This window comes from Panthera uncia, chromosome D2 (genome assembly GCF_023721935.1).
Source record: "Panthera uncia isolate 11264 chromosome D2, Puncia_PCG_1.0, whole genome shotgun sequence".
Classification (NCBI taxonomy): Eukaryota; Metazoa; Chordata; class Mammalia; order Carnivora; family Felidae; genus Panthera; species Panthera uncia.
The window spans coordinates 27999868-28019411 of NC_064818.1; the positions used below are offsets into that span (position 1 = coordinate 27999868).

The 19544-nt window shown below is 36.1% G+C and overlaps 1 protein-coding gene across 1 annotated transcript in view; it reads left to right on the forward strand.

Moving 5' to 3' along the window:
- The first annotated feature begins 2248 nt into the window (after positions 1-2248).
- MYPN (myopalladin) overlaps positions 2249-19544 on the forward strand; it is an 88386-nt gene continuing 71090 nt past the window's right edge. Inside the window, exons 1-2 of the mRNA XM_049645127.1 lie at positions 2249-2920; positions 14996-15898. Of these exons, the coding sequence (XP_049501084.1) occupies positions 14997-15898 (902 nt within the window). The 5' untranslated portion in view covers positions 2249-2920; position 14996. The remainder of the gene's footprint in view (positions 2921-14995; positions 15899-19544) is intronic.

Here is a 19544-nt window from a genome sequence, read left to right on the forward strand (position 1 = left end):
TTAATGTTTTTGATTTTAGTTTTGGGCCAGCATTTTCAATACCGTTTAGACGAAAAATAAGTTTTGCAAGGATTTAACTGTATTTCTCAATTACATTGTATCAGGGGGTTTGTATAAGACTCTCTATAATCCACCATACATACATCTTTTTGGATGGACAAGAACTTGTCTTTGGCATATTATTCTAATTAACAAAGGTTAGGAGATACATACATGTCTCTGTCCTTTAAAAATAAGACATAGAGGGTTTTTTTCTTTTTGTCTGATATGAGAGGGGGGTAAATCAATGTAAATATATTAACTTTAAGCAAAACTTATTGAAAGTTTGGTATATGTGAGCAATTTCTTCTAAAGTATTAAAATCCATAGCAATATGGGAAAATAAGAAATATAAAATTTCACACAAATCTACTAGCACGGACATTTTCGGATGCTTATCCTCCAAGTGAAGACTTCCTCTGTCATAGATCTCCCAGATTCCTTGGTATTGCTGTGGATCATCCCAATGTGAGTAAATTGTTTCTGTAGCTGAGTGACTGAATTAAGAAAACAGCTGAAGGCAAGCACCGGATCATTTTCAAACCACAATAAACACATGTGTTGGACAGGCCACTCAACTTTCTGAGGAAGGCTTAGGGCATGTAACCTCGTGTTTACTTGTCACTTATGAAATTTCTTTTTAACTCTGTTGGAATTTTTTTTTAAGTTTTAAAAATTATTCTTTGTATCAGTAAACTCTGGTAAAATCTGAGTAGGTTTGTGGTACAATGTTTATATAAGTACTATGATGATACCCAGGTTAGAGGCTGTGTTACTTGGGAGAAAAACTAATTTTAAAAAACTAGAATCTAGAATACAAGTTTGATGCATTGTAAGCAAAATGTCCACAGTTGCCAAGTAATATTTATTTTAAATATTTACATCCAGTTTTTTTTTCAAAGAGTTCAGAAAATTGTGTACACTATCTTCTCATGGCATAGTTTGTACGGAAGTAGAAATGTGTTTACTTACAGTGTGTGCATGCATTTCCTTTTAGAAAATCAAATCGTAGGACATTTATGTATTATCTGAAATAGAGGTGCCACTTTCCTGCATCCCTAACAAAGACCTAGCAGCAGTTATATTGATTAGGCCTCAAGATCTGAGTGGGATAGAGGGTGAAGATCTTATCTTTAAATAAAAAGATACTGTTGGAGCCGTATAAATAGAAATATATGCAGAAACACAATTAAGTAGCCTTGAGGTTGGTATCAGCACAGGATTAGGTAAGAGAAAAAAGGAATCTGTCATTAGAGAACTGGATTACTATGGTAATAAAAACAACCTATCCACAAAATCCAGTTCTTTTTGTACCATTTTCCCTCCCCAGTAATAGTACTTTTAACTTGTATTACTGAAAAGTTGTCCTGAATTTTTTTTCACTTTGCCTGTGTAAATACAAAGCTCCATAAAAAAGTAGTGAAACCTCTGATGTTTCACAATAAACAAAGAAATTTTACATTTAGTCAGTATACAATAGGGATTCTCAAGATGACTGAAAAGAGTAAAGAGATCTCATAGTAAATTCCATAAGGTCAAGAATTTCGGTTTATTTTGTGCACATACCCAGCACCTGGTACATAATAGGCATTAGGTAAATTTTTGTTGAATAAATGAATGGGAAGAATTCCTATAAACCGCTGGGTGATTTAATTAAGAAGCTAGCTGTAAGCCAATGTATTTTAGGCTAGCCAAATCTAAGGATGATCCTTTTAAAAAATAACCAATGACATCTGAATTTTCAAAACCCAGGCTGCTGCCAAGATTAATGATGTTATAGCATACTTAATCTGTACTAAGCAATGGGGTTAACTTCTTTTTCCTCAAATTTCTATTCTGAAAATGTATGAAATTAATATCAAAAAAAACTATACTTTGACAAAGTAGGTTTTGAGCAGATGTTGGTTTGGTTAAGCATTATTTTTATTGATTGGCAATGCTTGTGAAAAAAGACATATGGCATAGACTTTTTCAAAATAATATACAATATGTTATTCTAGATACTAATACAAGAATAGGAATTGTAATCTATTACATTACATAGTAGTTTTGACTTTTAAACAGTATCTGATTAGTTTTTCTGATGAAGTTTGTTCAAACTAATTTGTTACTGGGTTTATTCTCAGGCAGATGTTTCTTTCTACTTCTTCTTTTTTTTTTTTTTTTTTTTTTTTTTTTGATGATCTCTAACAACTTTTAATGTTCGTTATGTTCTCTGCTTTTGCTTAGCTTTTGGACAAACAGTTCAAAAACTCTCCACTTTAAGAAGTTAGGCCTCAGCTTTATATTGGCTTTTCATAGCCTAATTTCCTAAAATGTATCAGTGGTTAAATGACAATAAATTTCCCATTAAAATTAAAGTTCCTAAAAATTAAGAATTTTGGTGTATTTCAAAAATAATGCCAATTTCTTTGACAGGTGGAACTGGTGTCAGGAATTTAGCATTAATTCCAAACATAAAGCAATAAACAACTTGGGCCTCTAGCTAAAAGTGAAATTCTATAGGTAGAAAAACTGATTGACCCCTACCACGCATAGGTGCTGTCCTGCTATGGAATCCCTTTGCTCAGTTTTCTCCTGTCCAATCAGGTGGAATGTTTCACAGGCACATGGTTTATACAGCTCAAAATAACTTGGGACCTGTGAGCTGACAAATGCTCTGGCTCCGGTGGTGACAGGTTGTCCAGCTTCTTACAGCCATCTTCACTGAAACTAAGGTTAACTCCTCGCTCTCTATGGACGGCTACTCTCGATTTCCAAGGGCGTGAAGAATTTTCTTTTTCTCCTGTGCTTTCATCTAAAAGTTCTCCTTGGATAATTATCATCACGGTGGATTGCCTGGGTTGGACATCCTCATCTGGGTCAACTAAAAAAAAGAAAGGTAATATCCAGATTTAAGTTCTCAAGTGTGTTTTGAAAACAGGCACTGACAATGGGAAAAGGGACATTTCAGAGACCTAATTACTGTTGTTTAGAGTGAAACCTAGGACGGCTTCCTAATGATGTATGATAGGACACAAAATTTTGTGAAAAGTAAAGTTTTCTACATGTAAAGATTTTGGAGGGGATTGATGAAATTCACGGAGATCACAACCTGCTTGGGTCCTAAGGGAAAATATCTCAACAGAGGAAGTTGTGGCATGTTACATACATCACTGGCATTTCCACATATTCACTTATTAAAATAATGGTATTTGTATACAGAATATGTGTGCAATGCCTATTTCCTTTTTAAAGGAACTCAAATCTAAAATAATATGACTCTATAGTTGAAGACTTTCATTTAAAATTTTTTTTATCATGTAAAAGGATACGCTTGCTATATTTAGTGTTGGGAGATCTGCTCCCTGGATTAATGTACACAACAGCTGCAGAAAGTCTTGCTCAAAGGACATTGCTCTTTCTTTCTCCTTTCTCTCTCTCTCTCTCTCTCTCTCTCTCTCTCTGTCTCTCTCTCTCTTCAACTGCATCAAAAAGACACTTGACAGTCAGTGGCAAGTGTTTGGCCTGGTAGATTGCACTATTAGCAGTAATTAGATGCACATCTTGAATTATATTTAAAAAAACATACAAGCGAAGAAAAAGAGAACATGAATTAATCTATATTACCATTCCCAAAAAGCGAACATTACAGTAATGGTGTTAAGAAATGTTATTATTTTATCAACAGATTTTTACTCATACTTGTTAAAGACACTAGAATCAATCAGTTGGAAAGAAACAAAACATCTACCCAGTTTTCTTTCTCAAAAAATTATGGTTCAATTACTTTCACATTGGTAATGATGACATGAATTCTACAAAGTCTAAATAAAGAATCTGCCACAAATTCTTAGTGTCTCTTAATAATAACTCTTAGGTGCACATAAAATCCATAATCCCTTTGTAGGATATTGAGAATGTCTATACCTACAGCTATAACAAACATATTTTTAAACAAAAATTAAGATATCCTGTCTGACACAGGATTTGACAACAAACAAAATATTTAAATTCAAGACCATTCCAGGAGATCTGAAATATATACACATTAGACTTCCTTTGTAGGAGGCAAAATTATAGACATTACAGAATCTTACAATAATGGACTATGAAACAAACAGTTGGACACTGTCCAAATTCTAGAAGTTTGTCTCCATTCCCACTTATAGAATATGGCTAATGCTACTGGAACTCATAATAATGTGTTAAAGCTCCTGTTCCATATATCTGTAATTTAGAATACAGGCTCTATTTCATGTTTCTATTACAGTATGCTTACAAAGGCACATATTCAAAAGAATGGACTCAGAACCGCAATTCACAGACACCAAAAATTGAATGAGTTTTTACTCGAGACTGGGTTTTGGAATTCATAGAGATAGTTTTTCCAACTTACTTTTGAAGAAATAGTGCAGCACATAAATCAGGTTTCATTGTGAAAGGGCTTTAACGAACTAAAGTGACAACTAAATTTTTCAACAGTTAATTCCTTATATGTAATAGAGGTAATGAACTCAGCTTGCTAACCTGAAAATACAAGACGAATGATACTGCTAACCCCAGAATAATTACAGTAGTTTCCTTCATTGACATCGAGATATGACAAAGGCATTCTTGTTGCATTGTGTCATTGCCCATAAGACAAAAAAATGGAAAAAAAGTATCTTTTTTCCTCTCTTAAGAGATATAAAAGAATCAAGCACCATGGAGATATTTTCTAGAAGGTCTATGTGCTTCATAGTTGACAAAGAGCTCTTAAAACTGCTAGGGAATTATGCTTTGGCTTAAATGGGACAACCCAAGTACAGACACAATAGTCTTTTTTTTTTTTTTTTTTAATTTTTTTTTTAACGTTTTATTTATTTTTGAGACAGGGAGAGAGAGAGCATGAACAGGGGAGGGTCAGAGAGAGGGAGACACAGAATCTGAAACAGGCTCCAGGCTCTGAGCTGTCAGCACAGAGCCTGACGCGGGGCTTGAACTCACGGACCGCGAGATCATGACCTGAGCTGAAGTCAGACGCTTAACTGACTGAGCCACCCAGGCGCCCCAGACACAATAGTCTTTAAAAATTTAAGAGCTTATACTCAACAGATACATTTTTGGTGGACACAAACGTTTGTATGACTATTTACCTGCAGTCAGCAGAGAGTTTGCAGAGCTCATGTATAACCAGAGTCACCTTGACAAGCTCAGGCTGCGTGCTATATACACCTTCATCTGGAGTCACAATGCACTACATCCTCTGGGAGGGCCCCTGCAGAGTCTTCCCACCAAGCTCTTGAACTAAAACTAGATCTTGAGATCCCAAGCCTCTTTGGGGCACCTGCTCCTCTCCCAATCTAGCAAGCATGTTATGTCCATGTAATTGGGGGAGCTATCTTTTTCAAACCCTTCATCACTTAAAGAAACTGACACAAATAAGAAGAGGCTGTAGAGGATGAAAATGTTCTATTTTTTTCTTATTTTTCTTATTTAAAATGGATTAACATTTACTCATTCTTTTATGTCTTGTGTACAAGCTAAGTTCACCACAAATGGTGAATTCTCAAGGGTGATATAAAACCTCATTTTTGTGACTGCCACCAAACCCTTTCCTGATCCTATGCCTGAAGCCTTCTCGCTTGCCTTTAATTAGTCTTCCCTCAGGTCGCAGAGTTTACTTTTACACAATTTCTTTGCTCTCTGTCAAAGTTTGACAAAGCCCAAAGTTTGACAAAGCCCAAAATTTAACTTTATTGTAGTACTTTCCTACACGTTTATCCTCTTCTGTACATACAAAAGTATGTTTCACAGAAGCCAATCTCTTTTCTCCCCCTCAGACTAAATCTTTACTTTCTTTCCTACCTTCCTGCCATTACCAATTCAATTAAAACAATAATAAGAGAATGGTTTACTCACCCTTGGCCTCTTATCTAAAAACCATTTCCTTCCTTTAACCCCTGCCCTTTAAGCAATGTCCCTAATTAAACAGATTCCCACTGTTTCTTCTGTGTATTAGCTCTGCTGTCTCTTTAGCTCAACAGTCTCTTCTAATGTACACATTTGTCTGTATTTGTTTTTATCTGCTGTTTTTCCTCTTTCAAATGGAAAGAGGAATTAAGAGACAATGGTGCACAGACTATTTCTGTATTGCTACTGACATATTTCCCTATATTTCATGTCCTTATTTTAATAATGCAACATATACTAACTTATTAAATTACTAATGTCACTCACACCAAAAATAGATTAGAAATAAAATTAAGTTGGAGGTGATCACTGTCATAGGGGATGGAAACCATAACAATGAAGAAAGATTTGCCTCAAAGTGCATCCCATCTGCAGCCAAATTTTAAAAGATGATCTGTACTCAACTCTCCAGGACTAGTTCCTATGTAATGGGATTTGGTTCTTGGCCCAGCAAGTTTCTCCAAAACAACTGAGTTAGATACTTCTATTGTGTGGGACATGATGGGAAAGAGAAGGCAAGACAAACAGGTCAATACCAGCATTAAAGAGAGGGAGCAAAGCCTAATTTTGTTGATGATTCTTCCCCAAAAGAACATTCTAGGTATAATAATTACACATCAGCAGAAAATGATTACCTTAAATTTGCATTGTATTCTACATTTTTTTAAATGTTTATTTATTTTTGAGAGAGACAGAGTGCAAGTGGGGCAGGGGCAGAGAGAGAGAGAGAGGGAGACACAGAAGCTGAAGCAGGATCAAGGCTTTGAGCTGTCAGCACAAAGACCCACACAGGGCTCGAAGGCAAAAGCTGTGAGATCATGACCTGAGCCAAAGTCAGATGCTTAACAGACTGAGTCACTCAGGCACCCCAACATTTTTGAAGTGCTTTCACAAACAAACCTATGATGTAAGTGGGGTAGTTCTGCTCATCCTCACTCTAGAGGTGAGTTAAAGTTGTCTTATCTTGTCCTATTCCAGCTCTGTATGTAAATAATTATTAAATATCAAGATATTTTTGTGTTTACCTAGAAACCAGCTTTATTTTCTCATTTAGATATCTGATGATATTGTAGGGGTGCCTGGCTGGCTCAGTCATTAGAGCATATGACTCGATCTTAGGATCATGAGTTCAAGCCCCACATTGGGTGTGGATCCCACTTAAAATACAATACAATACAATAGATACCTAATGATACTTAATAGCCAGAAAATTTCAGTATTTATGTTTGAGTCCAAGTTACATCTTTTTTTTTAAAGGTGTGAACAATTTTAATTCTCATAATACATATTGCCAAACTGCTTTTTTTTAATGTTTATTTATTTTTGAGAGAGTGCAAGCAGGGGAGGAGCAGGCAGATGGGGACAGAGGATCTGAAGCCAGCTGTGCCTTGACAACAGTGAGCTTGAACCCACTAACTGCAAGATCATGACCTGAGCCGAAGTCAGTCACTCAACCAACTGAGTCACCCAGGTGTTCCCCAAGTTACTTCATATTAGGCTTTGCCAATTCTCTGGTCAATGTCCCAGTTTAAATATTCATATAACCAAAAGATGGGTGTATACCATATGATATTTCCAAAAAGTTCTTTTTAGAGCCTACAAAAGAGTAGTGCTGAGTTAACATGAGTTGAAAAATATGCCCAAAGGTACCAGCATCAAGTTTTGTTATTATGAACCAGACCTTTACATTTTCAGCGAGTTCTCAGGGCAGATGGTCTCTTCAAAAGAAATCCTAGGGCGGGGGGTGGGGGGGGGGTGAAATAGAGGTATTTAGCTAAGTGAAGAACATTCAATAAGCCTTCTATGTCACTAAATTAATTTATATGATTTACTAAAGTCTATCTTGATTATTTTGTTTAAAGTTTATTTATTTTGAGAGAGAGAAAGAGAAAGAGAGGGAGAGGGAGGGAGGGAGGGAGGGAGGAAGGGAGAGAGAGAGAGAGATAGAGAGAGAGAGAGAGAGAGAGAGAGAGAGAATGAATCTCAGGCAGGCTCCACTCTGTCAGCATAGAGTCCAATGTGAGGCTCAAACTCAAGAACCGTGAGATCATGACCTAAGCCGAAATCAAGAGTGGATTGCTTAACCAACCGAGTCACCAAGGCACCCCGTCTTGATTATTTATGCCACATTAACTGTTTCATTTCCAACCTAGGGCAATTTAACCTTAACCATGATCTGTTTTCAAAGGCAATGCTCATTCTTATTTTGAAAGTGGCGTTAAATGTTTCAATTTTGTAAGAAGCAGAAAGAAGGAAACAAAGTCCAATGTCACTCTGAACATCTCAGATGAAATGTCTAGGAGAATTCTTAATTTCCTTTCCTGAAACCTGCTCATCCAAGTAAATGATTCCACCACTCACCTTGTTGCTGAGGTCCTAAATATTGGAGTCACCCTTGACTCTGCCCTTTCTCTCGTATCTTTCAGTCCATTAACAAATTATACGGACTCTACTTTGAAAAGATACCTCAAATCTGATCATTTCTCACCATCTCCCACTGATACCATTCATTGATCCAAGCCACCATCATCTTTTGATTAGCATACTGCAGTACACCCCTGACCCATCTGTTCATTTCTGCACTTGCTCCCTTCAACTTGATTCTTTGCATAGCAGCCATGATTAACTTTTTTCAAATCCATGTCATCTGCTTCTCAAGACTTTAAAATGCTTCCCCATTCATACATGTACTAGGATTCAAAGACCTTCCCATGGTCTGCAAGGCCTCACATGATCTAACTTTATACTTTTCTGACTTCTTTTTCTTCTACTCTTCTTTTTCATTCACCTCCTGGCACATTGGGCTTGACTCAAACACAGCAAACATTCACCTCCCTTCACATTGACACGTTGAGTTAAAAATTCTCATCCCCCCACCCACACGATGGTCACATGGCTGACTTCCCCACTGTATTAGTAGCTATGCCTGATCTTAGCTAAAATAGCATACCTTTCTCTCTCCCCCTTCATTCTCTATTCCCTTGTCTTATTTTTCTTCTTAACAGTTATGTCTTCTCCACTAGAATATCAACTCCATGAGGGTAAGGACTTTGTCATTTGTTCACTGCTGAATCCATAGTGCCTGGAATGGTGCCTGGCATATAGTGGATGCTCAAGAGATGTATACTGGATGAATAAATGAAAGCTACATTGTCCATAATATCTTTTTTTTTTATTATTCTCAAGTTAGTTAACATACAGTGTAGTCTGGGCTTCAGGAGTAGAACCCAGTGATTCATCTCTTACATATGACACCCAGTGCTCATCCGGAAAAGTGCCCTTCTTAATGCTCATCACCCATTTAAGCCCCCACCCCCGTCAACCCCCAGTTTGTTCTCTGTATTTAAGGGTCTCTTATGATTTGCCTCCCTCTCTACTTTTATCTTACTTTTCCTTCCCTTCCCCTATGTTCATCTGTTAAGTTTCTCAAATTCTGCATGTGAGTGAAATGATATGGTATTTGTCTTTCTCTGACTGACCTAAAAGGAGGCCGGTTCCCTGGAGTGCTGTGAGAAAAGACAAAGGCTTTTTCACCGGGCCTTCGGGTGAGGGCTGCGTCAGTCCACAGTAGGAGAAGGGATCCTCCCTGAAATGCTGTGGCGCAGACAAAGCCAGCCCGGACCACATATTGCATAATAGCTTTTTAAAAGTATTTGGGCTCTTTAATAGTGTAAATTTTGTAACAAATAGTTTAAAATTAATGCTTGAAAGAGAAAAATGATGCATTTCTTATTTCTTATTGTAGAGAATATTTATCAGCTTAACAATTTATACATGCATTTTCATTTGAGAAGCTTCTGAAATGGAATTGTTATTATTCCATTTGAAAGATGGGAATAATTGAGATTAAGTTACCTTAAATGACATGCTCAGTATAACACAGTTATTTAGTATTGGTGTTGGGATTTAAACCCAGGTTTCTGATTATAATCAGATGTTCTTGATATTTCTGGTATGAAAAGAAAGCAAAACTCCACTTATTTTACCCACCATAAATAAACTTTCATTTGGAAGTCACCCTGAAGTTATTACTGCCTTTACCAGTTTATATTTTTCTTTGTGTCTGGAAGTTTTCTTTGTAAATATGATTTCGTAAATAGAAATATTACTTCATCCTGCAACTAAAATAAAAGATAAGCAACAATAGATTTAGCAGGAAATTCTAATGAACAAAAGAATTCAACAGATATTTACTGATCACCTTCTATGTGCTGTGTGTGCACAGAGATAATGGTGTACAAAAAATGAAGTAGACAGAAAAGTAAATAGGCAAATTTAATATGTTGTGATAAGTGTTGTGTTTGGGGATAAAGACAGAAAACTTTGGGAGTACATTGCACAGGTACCCAACACCAAACAAAGAAGAAATCCCAGAGCAATGTCTCAGCTAAGAACTGAAGACCAGTAACTTGGCCCAGTAAGGTAGTGAAGGGAAGTGAGGGCAGGGAGCGGCCTACGCAAAGAAAATATACACAAAGATCTGAAGGCAGCACAGTTCACTCATGAGACTACATGTGTTTCAATAGAATATAAATAGTGCTGAATTAGCTACACGTGTGGAATTCAGTTTCTCTTCAAAGTTTGTCCTTGGGTCAATCACTTCACTAGTTCTACTTCCATTTCTTATCATGGTATGTCACTATAGTTGTTTTATAATAGCAATAATAATAATAATAATAATAATTACCATTTATTGAACATTTACTAAATGCCAAACACATTTAATCATCACTTCGACCTATGAGATGACTACTGTTATTATCCCTGTTTTGTAGATGTGGCAGCTGAAGCTTATAGAGGTTAAGTGCCTTTGTTGAGTTTATACAACCAGAAAGTGTCAGAACTGGGATTTGAATCACATCTAACCTCAAAGTTTTCTTGTTTTTTTGTTTTTTTTTTTAATATATGAAATTTATTGTCAAATTGGTTTCCATACAACACCCAGTGCTCATCCCAAAAGATGCCCTCTTCAATGCCCATCTAACCTCAAAGTTTTAAGTAATAAATACTACATTAAAGAACATTAAAGAAATTAATTAAACATTTATTAAATTAGACCGTTAAAGCAACTCTTTATTTTGAATACTTGAAGGTTTTGTTATTATAATAATTTCTTATGACCATAAGCATCAGAGCAGGCACACATTCACACCTCAATTAACTTTTCTTTCAAAAAGAAAAAAAAATGGTTACAAAGAGCAGTGAATACCATTTATGAGTATTTTCTTTCCTATTTTCACCAAAAATATAAAAATTTTAACATTTTTTCAACATTAACATCACCTTTACCTAAGTATTTTACTAACATGGTTTTGAGTGTCCATTATAGGGATTAGCCCTGTTTTAAGGGTTTGCATTCATAATGTTATTGATCCTCACTCTCTTTGAAAATAGACATCATCCATGTTTTACAGATGAGAAATCCAAAGCTCAAAGAAGTGATTTACTCAAAGTCACACAACTCCTAAGAGTTCATGAACCCAGAATTTGAAAACCAATCTGATTCCAAAACCAATGCTCATTCCATGTTGCCTCGAGATAAAAGCCATCTTAGAATACAGAGTTAGAGATGAAGTTACATAAATGCAATATACAATAATGTTCACCTAATAGGAGGCCATTCTTATTTATAAATTATTTCATTTTCCCTTTACATTTAAATACAGTTGCCCTTGAACAACATGGGTTTGAATTGTATATGTGTCCACTTATACACAGGTTATTTTAGATTTTTTAAAAATACAGTACAGTGCTATAAAAACATTTTCTCTTCCTTATGCTTTTCTTAATAATATTTTCTTTTTTTTTAGCTTACCTTATGGTGAGAATACAGTATATAATACATATATAATACAAAATATGTGTTAATTGACTGTGTTATTGGCAAGGCTTCTGGTCAACAGTAGGTTATTAACAGTTAAATTTTGGAGGAATTAAAAGTTATACGTGGATTTTTTATTATAAGGGTTGGTGCTTCTAAAACCCACACTGTTCAAGGATCTGATCAAGGTTTCTGTATGTGCAGAAATTCACACAAGACTATGAAATAGTTGATTTACAAATGAGAAGGATTTTGAATTAGTACTTCAATTGCATTTCAAATAGCATTTTGCACTTTATTTCACATATCTTTCTTTAAGTCTTCTAGGGACGCCTGTGTGGCTCAGTCAGTTAGGCAGCCAACTTCAGCTCATGTTCTCACGGTTCATGAGTTTGAGCCCCACATCAGGCTCTCTGCTGTCAGTCAGCACAGAGCCTGCTTCAGACCCTCCGTTCCCCCCTCTCTGCCCCTCCCCCTTTCCCTTCCCTTTCAGAGCTCTTACTCAATCTCTCTCAAAAATAAACATTAAAAAAAAAAAAACCCTCTTCTGGGGCACCTGGGTGGCTCAGTCAGTTAAGCATCCGACTTCATTCAGGTCATTATCTCGCGATCTGTGAGTTCAGGTCATTATCTCGCGATCTGTGAGTTCAAGCCCCTCGTAGGGCTCTGTGCTGACAGCTCAGAGCCTGGAGCCTGCTTTGGATTCTGTGTCTCCCTCCTTCTCTGCTCCTTCCCGGCTCGTGCTCTGTCTCTCTCTCTCAAAAATAAATAAACGTTAAAAAAGGAAAAAAAAAAAAAAACCTCTTCTTTTATAAAGTTAGTGCACAAATGGGACACATTTTCAATTGGGATATCAATTATACTTTCATATACTATTTTGTATATCATTTCGTTTTGTAACAAATTAAAAATGGTAGATAGTTCTATTTAATGAGTATATCATAATTTAATTAACTAATTGCTTATTGAACATGGTTCAATTTTTTAATATTATCATCTATACTGTGATGAATATCTTTGTAGATAAATCTTTGCACCCATCCAACACCTTTGCATTTTCAGTTCATCTTTTTTTAAGGCACAATAGACTTCACCCAAACAAATGACTCCAGTAGAGGCAATTTTAGGCAGTAACAAGTATGTGGGAAAATATTTTGCTGTTGGTGATCTCTTTAGCCATCTCTAATTGCCCTCTCAAGGTGACTGCTTACTTTGCCAATTTAGAGGTTAGTTTGGGACAGCACTCTAAAAGTTTGAGAATTAGAACAGTTCCTAGGAAGCCTTCTTTGTGATGTAAAGTGAGGCTATCATGTAAGGGAAAGGAGTGAACCAAAACAAGTTTTGTGATAGAATCATAAAGCCTAAGAGGAAAGATTACTTTCCTTTCCATCTTCCCAGCATAAGGCCTAGAACATAGTAGCCAAGAATGGCAAACAACCTTCAGCTCTATTACCATCTCTGATTGATTAGTGGTGGCTGAAGAAGTGGAGTGTTAAGACAGTCAAGATCAATGGGAAGAGCACTGTAATCTGTTAGCTGTATCATTTAAGGAAAGAAAGAGGAGTAACAGTCTACGGGTCACAAGTTTGCCATCCCTCTAGCAAATGTGTGAATAAATAAATGATAAAAGGTTAATAATATAAAATTGCTTTGCATTACCAAACTCTCTAGTCCAGGGGGCTTTGAACTAAAGTTATGGTAGTATTTTCTTAATATTTTAAAAATTATTTATTTTTTGAATCAGTAATATCCTCATATAATTAAAACTCAAAAGTGAGGAAAGGGTATACAGTGAAATGTAGTATAGGTTGTCCTGTCTTGCACTTCATTTCCCTGTCTCCTATAACCCCTCTTCACCAATGTTAATATGAGAGACTTTTTTTAAACCTAGGCTCTAACTCCTATCTTTGTAGAAATTAAATTAATTATACCTTATCTGAAAAGGCTAAATCATTATACTTTTCAAGAGCAGATTGAACCTATAAACAATATTGAACTTAAACAACTTGTCTCTAGTCAAAAAACAAAAACATTATTTATATTCACGAACTATGTCAAATTTATATCTTCGGTAAGTAAATAAGATTATGTTGTCAGTATCTTTTTTTTCCATTTCAAAGAAGAATTTATTCACTAAACATTTATTGGGATCAAATTCCTTATGTTGGTGGACATTACATTCTAGTAGTAAAAGGAAAATGACAAGCTGCTAAAAAAATGTGCCTGCAGAGAGGCTCCTGGGAGGCTCAGTTGGTTAAGCTTCTGACTCGTGATTTCAGCTCAGCTCATGATCTCATGGTTTGTGAGATTGAGCCCCAAGTTGGGCTCTGAACTGACAACATGGAGCCTGTTTGGGATTCTCTCTCCCTCCCCCTCTGCTTGCGTTCTCTCTCTCAAAATAAATAAATAAACATTTTAAAAAATGTGCGCATAAGATTTCTCATAGAGTTAGCTGGTACTGAGAAAACTAAACTGGGTAAAAAGTATAGGCTAGAAGGAGATTGCCACTTTATGTTGAGTCATAAAGAAGGAATCACGGAGGAGAGAATAGATGACCAGGTAATTTAAGGAAGTGAGAAATGAGTCATGTAACATTGTCAGAAAGAGCATTCCAGGTATAAGTGACAGCAAGTACAAATGCTCTGAGGCATTTCAGATGTGACTTTAGAATATTTAAGAAATGATAAGAAACCAGTGTGGGTGAAGCTGAATGAAAAAGTCTTGAAGCAATAGGAGATAATATCAGTTTATGTAGGGTTTTTTCTGAATTAAATGAAAAACTTTTTCATTTTTATTATTTTATTACATTCAAGGTAAAGGAGCAAATCTCTGTGTATGAAAGGTCTTTATAACTACAAGCCCTTTACAGATGGTATCAAAATTATGCTTAGAGATTGCATTTAATCTCACTATAGTTACATTATAGCTTTCACAACTGAACTTGTGTTAAAGAATTTAATTCAGTGCTTATCACCCATGCTTTTATTTTATATTACAGGGAAATCTCATTCAGTTCTTCTTCATATTACAATTTGAGGTTAATCTTTAAGTCTTCAATGGAAATTTTGTAGAAGTATCAAAATTAGGCAATTTTTAATTTCAAACTTTAAGTTCTTAAGAATCCATCATGCTCTAATAAACATAGACTTGTTATTCTTTAGAAATGACTGAAACTTCTGTTCTTGTTATTATTTGTAACAGCATGCAAGACGACAGCGTAGAAGCTTCTACTTCCATATCTCAGCTTCTAAGAGAGAGTTATTTAGCAGAAACTAGACACCGGGGAAACAATGAAAGGAGTCGAGCAGAACCTTCCTCCAACCCTTTCCATTTTGGCAATCCTTCTGGAGCTGCTGAAGGAGGAGGAGGCCAAGATGACCTTCCAGATCTTTCAGCCTTCCTGAGCCAAGAGGAATTAGATGAAAGTGTCAATCTGGCAAGATTGGCCATCAATCATGACCCTTTGGAGAAAGCAGATGATGCTCAAGCTAGAAAACGCCTTTCATCTGATCAAATGAAACACTCACCTAAATCAAGTTTTGACCCCAACTGCTGTCAGGATAACTCTCAAGGTTCTACTAGCTCTAGAGAGAGCTCCCAGGAGGCAAAAAGGCCACAGTATAGTTCTGAAACCCAGTCCAAAAAAGTATTCTTAAATAAGGCTGCCGATTTCATTGAAGAGCTGTCTTCCCTTTTCAAAGCCCATAGCTCCAAAAGGATTAGACCTCGTGCCTGCAAAAACCACAAGAGTAAATTGGAATCTCAAAACAAACTTATGCAGGAAAATAGCTCCAGTTTATCAGATATCTCAGAAAGAAGAGAAAGATCTTCTGTTCCCATCCCTATCCCTGCAGATACTAGGGATAATGAAGTGAATCACGCCCTTGAACGGCAGGAAGCTAAGAGGCGCGAAGCTGAGCTGGCTGCCAGTGAGGCAGCTGGTGGAGACACCACCCCTGGGTCTTCACCTTCATCTTTGTACTATGAAGAACCTCTGGGGCAACCTCCCCGGTTCACTCAAAAGTTACGGAGCAGAGAAGTTCCAGAAGGAACCAGAGTACAGTTGGATTGCATAGTGGTAGGAATTCCACCACCTCAAGTAAGGTAAAAATGTCCCATTAGTAATGCTTGGTAATTGCTTTCCATCCACCTGGATCCTTCTACGTCTATCTTTTAAGTATGTGGTTTCAAAAATTATACACTCCTTTTGAGAAAAAGAGTCTGACGTAGCACTCTCCAATAGAAATATATCAGCCATATGTGCAATTTAAAACTTTCTGGTAGCCAGATTTCCAAAAAATAAAACGAACCAGGTGGAATTAACTTTATAATTATGTATTATTTAACCACCATATTAAAATATTATGATTTCAACAGGTAATCAATATAAAAATTATTAATACAATATTTCACCTTATTTTTGGCATACTAGAGTTTTAAATCCAGTGTGAGTTCTACACTTATAAACAGCACATCTCAATTTGACTGCTAAATTTTCCTAGGAAATACTTAATCTGCATCTGGATTTCGTAACACTTATAGTTGAAAAAGTAGCTTGACATACCCAAGTTTTTCCAAACATAGTTCAAAATTTCCTAACAGTGGAATTCAGTATCAGTTTTTAAATTTAATTAAAATTAAATATAATTTGAAATTCAGGCTTGGTTGCACCAGCCACATTTCAAGTGCCCAATACTACATGTGGCCAGTGACTATGGTATTGGATAGCGCAGGTCTATAGCCTGAAGCTTAAAAAAAGAAAGTATTTAAGATCTATACTCAATGAATACCTGTGGCATTTTTTTAACTTTAAAGAAAGCCAAATAATAGAAAAGATTAGTAAAATAAAGATAGAATAAGGCTTTGGCCTAGTAAGATCAATTGAAAGATTCATTTTACATGTATTGTATTTATTATAAACTTTTTGATATCAGCTTAATGAACACTATTCTCCTTAAAGTCCAAGTCTTTCCCTAATATGACTGATGAGTAGAGAGGATATTAATCTTTTATGTGCCTACCAGTTAGCTTTTCTTTGAAGCAAATGAAGCTTAAGCTTCAGAGCTCCTCATTCGCATAAGCGTTTCCTAACTTTGTGGTCTAATTTTATTTTATTTTTTAAGGGGATCTTCCACATTTATGAGCTTCAGGCCCCACAGAACCCAGGGTGATATTTGCAAACCCTAATATTATAATGTAATAATATATGAATAAACTGCTTTATGTGTATTGCTTTTGTAGAGAATTACTGGTATTTAGAATCCTGTAACAGTCACTTTGCCTTCCTAACCATTTATTTACTAGTAGAATACGACTTAATTACTATTTAACATTTAGTCTAGGTGTGTAAACAGGGCCTTGTCTTTTTCTTACACAGTATTCATATTATAGGTATTATGGGACAGTAATAGTATTAATAATAATAGTTTTATTCGTATTTGCATATTGATTCAAGAGATTCTAGTCCAAAGATGTGTTCATATACTGAATTTTGCTTTTCAAAGGCAACATAAGGCAATATTAAATATTATTTCTACAATGGTGTATACACTACTATCCAGTTATCCAAATGACCTCCTTGAGGGCAGTGGTTCTTCTGTGTATCTTGAGCACCAAGCACAGTTTCAGACCCTTAGTAGTCACTGAGAAATTTTAAGTAAACTAATGCATAAAGAAACAGGAAAACAAGAAACTAAATTTAGATTTAAATCAGGAGTGAATCATTTGACCTAAGATACGGCAAAGGGTTGAAATTGTACCACACAGAGCAGTATCTACCTTTCTACCCTAAGCATGCCTGATGACACTCTCTAGGATTCTGGTTGGTAATGCTGGTCAGATGTCATCACAGCACCATGATAGAAACTACTCAGTGACATCTGGTTGGCCTAAGTAAGCTGGGGAGCATTCAAGTTAGAGTACATGTACAACTTACTTTTCTGTTAAACCCACTACTTTTTGAACATGGGTTGGACCAAAAAAAAAAAAAAACCAAAAAAACTAGACCAGATCATTCAGAACTGATTCTCCCTCTTTCTTGACCATGACAATCTCAGATACAAAAAAAAGAATTCAGTGCTCCCGTGAGAAAAATCAGCCAGGAAGAATTATAAGATACCCATTCCCCAAAAAACAAAGTTATCTGGCAGTCACTCAAAAACTACTTAACCAATTACAAATTTACAAACTTAAAAGTGAAAAAAAATGTACACAGTTTCTATGTAGCAATACTAGTTTTACCTGGAAGAATTTTCTTACTGATTGAATTCATGCCTGTATCTCAACCACTGGTTTGGTGCCGGGAAATTCCTAGGTATTCACTAAATAGTTTCCGAATGAATTAGCACTTCATTGTATGACTGCAATTATATTGAAAAAAGTTTAGAATTTTCCAGGTTAACTATTAGCAATCATTATTTTCCTAAGTCCACAATTTATATAACTGTAATTGGAAAAATATATATTTAGCTTTTACTATGTGCTCCGCACTGTGTTCACTGCAATGACAGAGACAATATAAGATTTGTCCCTGCCCTCAAGGAGCTTGTGATTCAGTTTTAAAAGATCATCCAAATGTTTACAGTAAGAAACCATAAGAACTATCAGGCTTCAGAGAAGGGATGGAAGACTAGAAAGATCAAAGAAGGCTTCAGACATCTAAGGTGAGAAGGAGCGAGAGGATTTAGGAAGAAATCTACTCATTTATTCATTCATTCAACAAATACCTATTGAATTACTAAAGTGACTCACTGGGAGTACAAAACAACTGTGAGCTATGGGAGGTCAAGGACCTTGTTTTGAAACCAAGTCTAAAACTATTCTGAGAGGGTAGCTCACAATCTAAAAGAGCAATCGGGCAACCATGTAATCAAAACATTGCAATATTGTGTGATAAAGTCTATGACAGAAGTATGTGTAGAATGCCATAGAGGCTTCAAGGAAGATGTGATTATTTTGCCTGGAGTGCAGGATAAAGGAAGCATTCACACAGGAGGTGTCTCTTTAGTTTGAGGAGACCATCAGTGGAGGAGGAAGCAAGTGCAAAGGCCTAGAGACAAGTGTTTTCAAGGAACTGCAAGTACTTGACTATGTGAAGAACATGGGTAACAGATGAGCAAAGATGAGAGGAAGATCGAAGAAGTAGGCAGAGGGATGGGTCCTTTTAGACCAGGTCAACTTACATGTTTACATAAAGGCACCGATGCTGGAGTAGTAATATTTTTATATGACAGGGAGGAGACTGACCTAATTTGAAAAGAGAGTAGAGCCAGATGATTTTGCAGAACCTTGAAAGCAAAGCAGAATAGTTCAGACTTGGTTTCAAAACCGCCTGGAAATGATTTAATGTTATGTATAGGGAAGTACCAAGATGAAAGGGGGCATTTAAGTAGCATTAGTCTGGAAGAATGAGTTAGACTTGAAAAGAATGGAGTCAAGAGGCCAATTAGGAAGCTGAGGAAGGTAGCCCAGGCATCAGATGCTCTGATCAGATTTGAATGGGGGCAATGGGAAAGCAGAGAAAAATGCAAGCGAGCAAGATTTAGAAGAAAAGAAATAAAACCAAACTTGGTGACTACTGGATAGGAAGGATGAGTAAAAAATGCTACTCCACGTGCTTGAAGACGGGTACCTGAGATTATAATGGGGTCATTGGCAAGGGCTAAGAAAATGGAAGAGGTGGCTGATTTATGGCGGAGGTTAATAATTTGAGTATGAGGAGACTGAGAGATGATATCCAAATAGGCAGCTG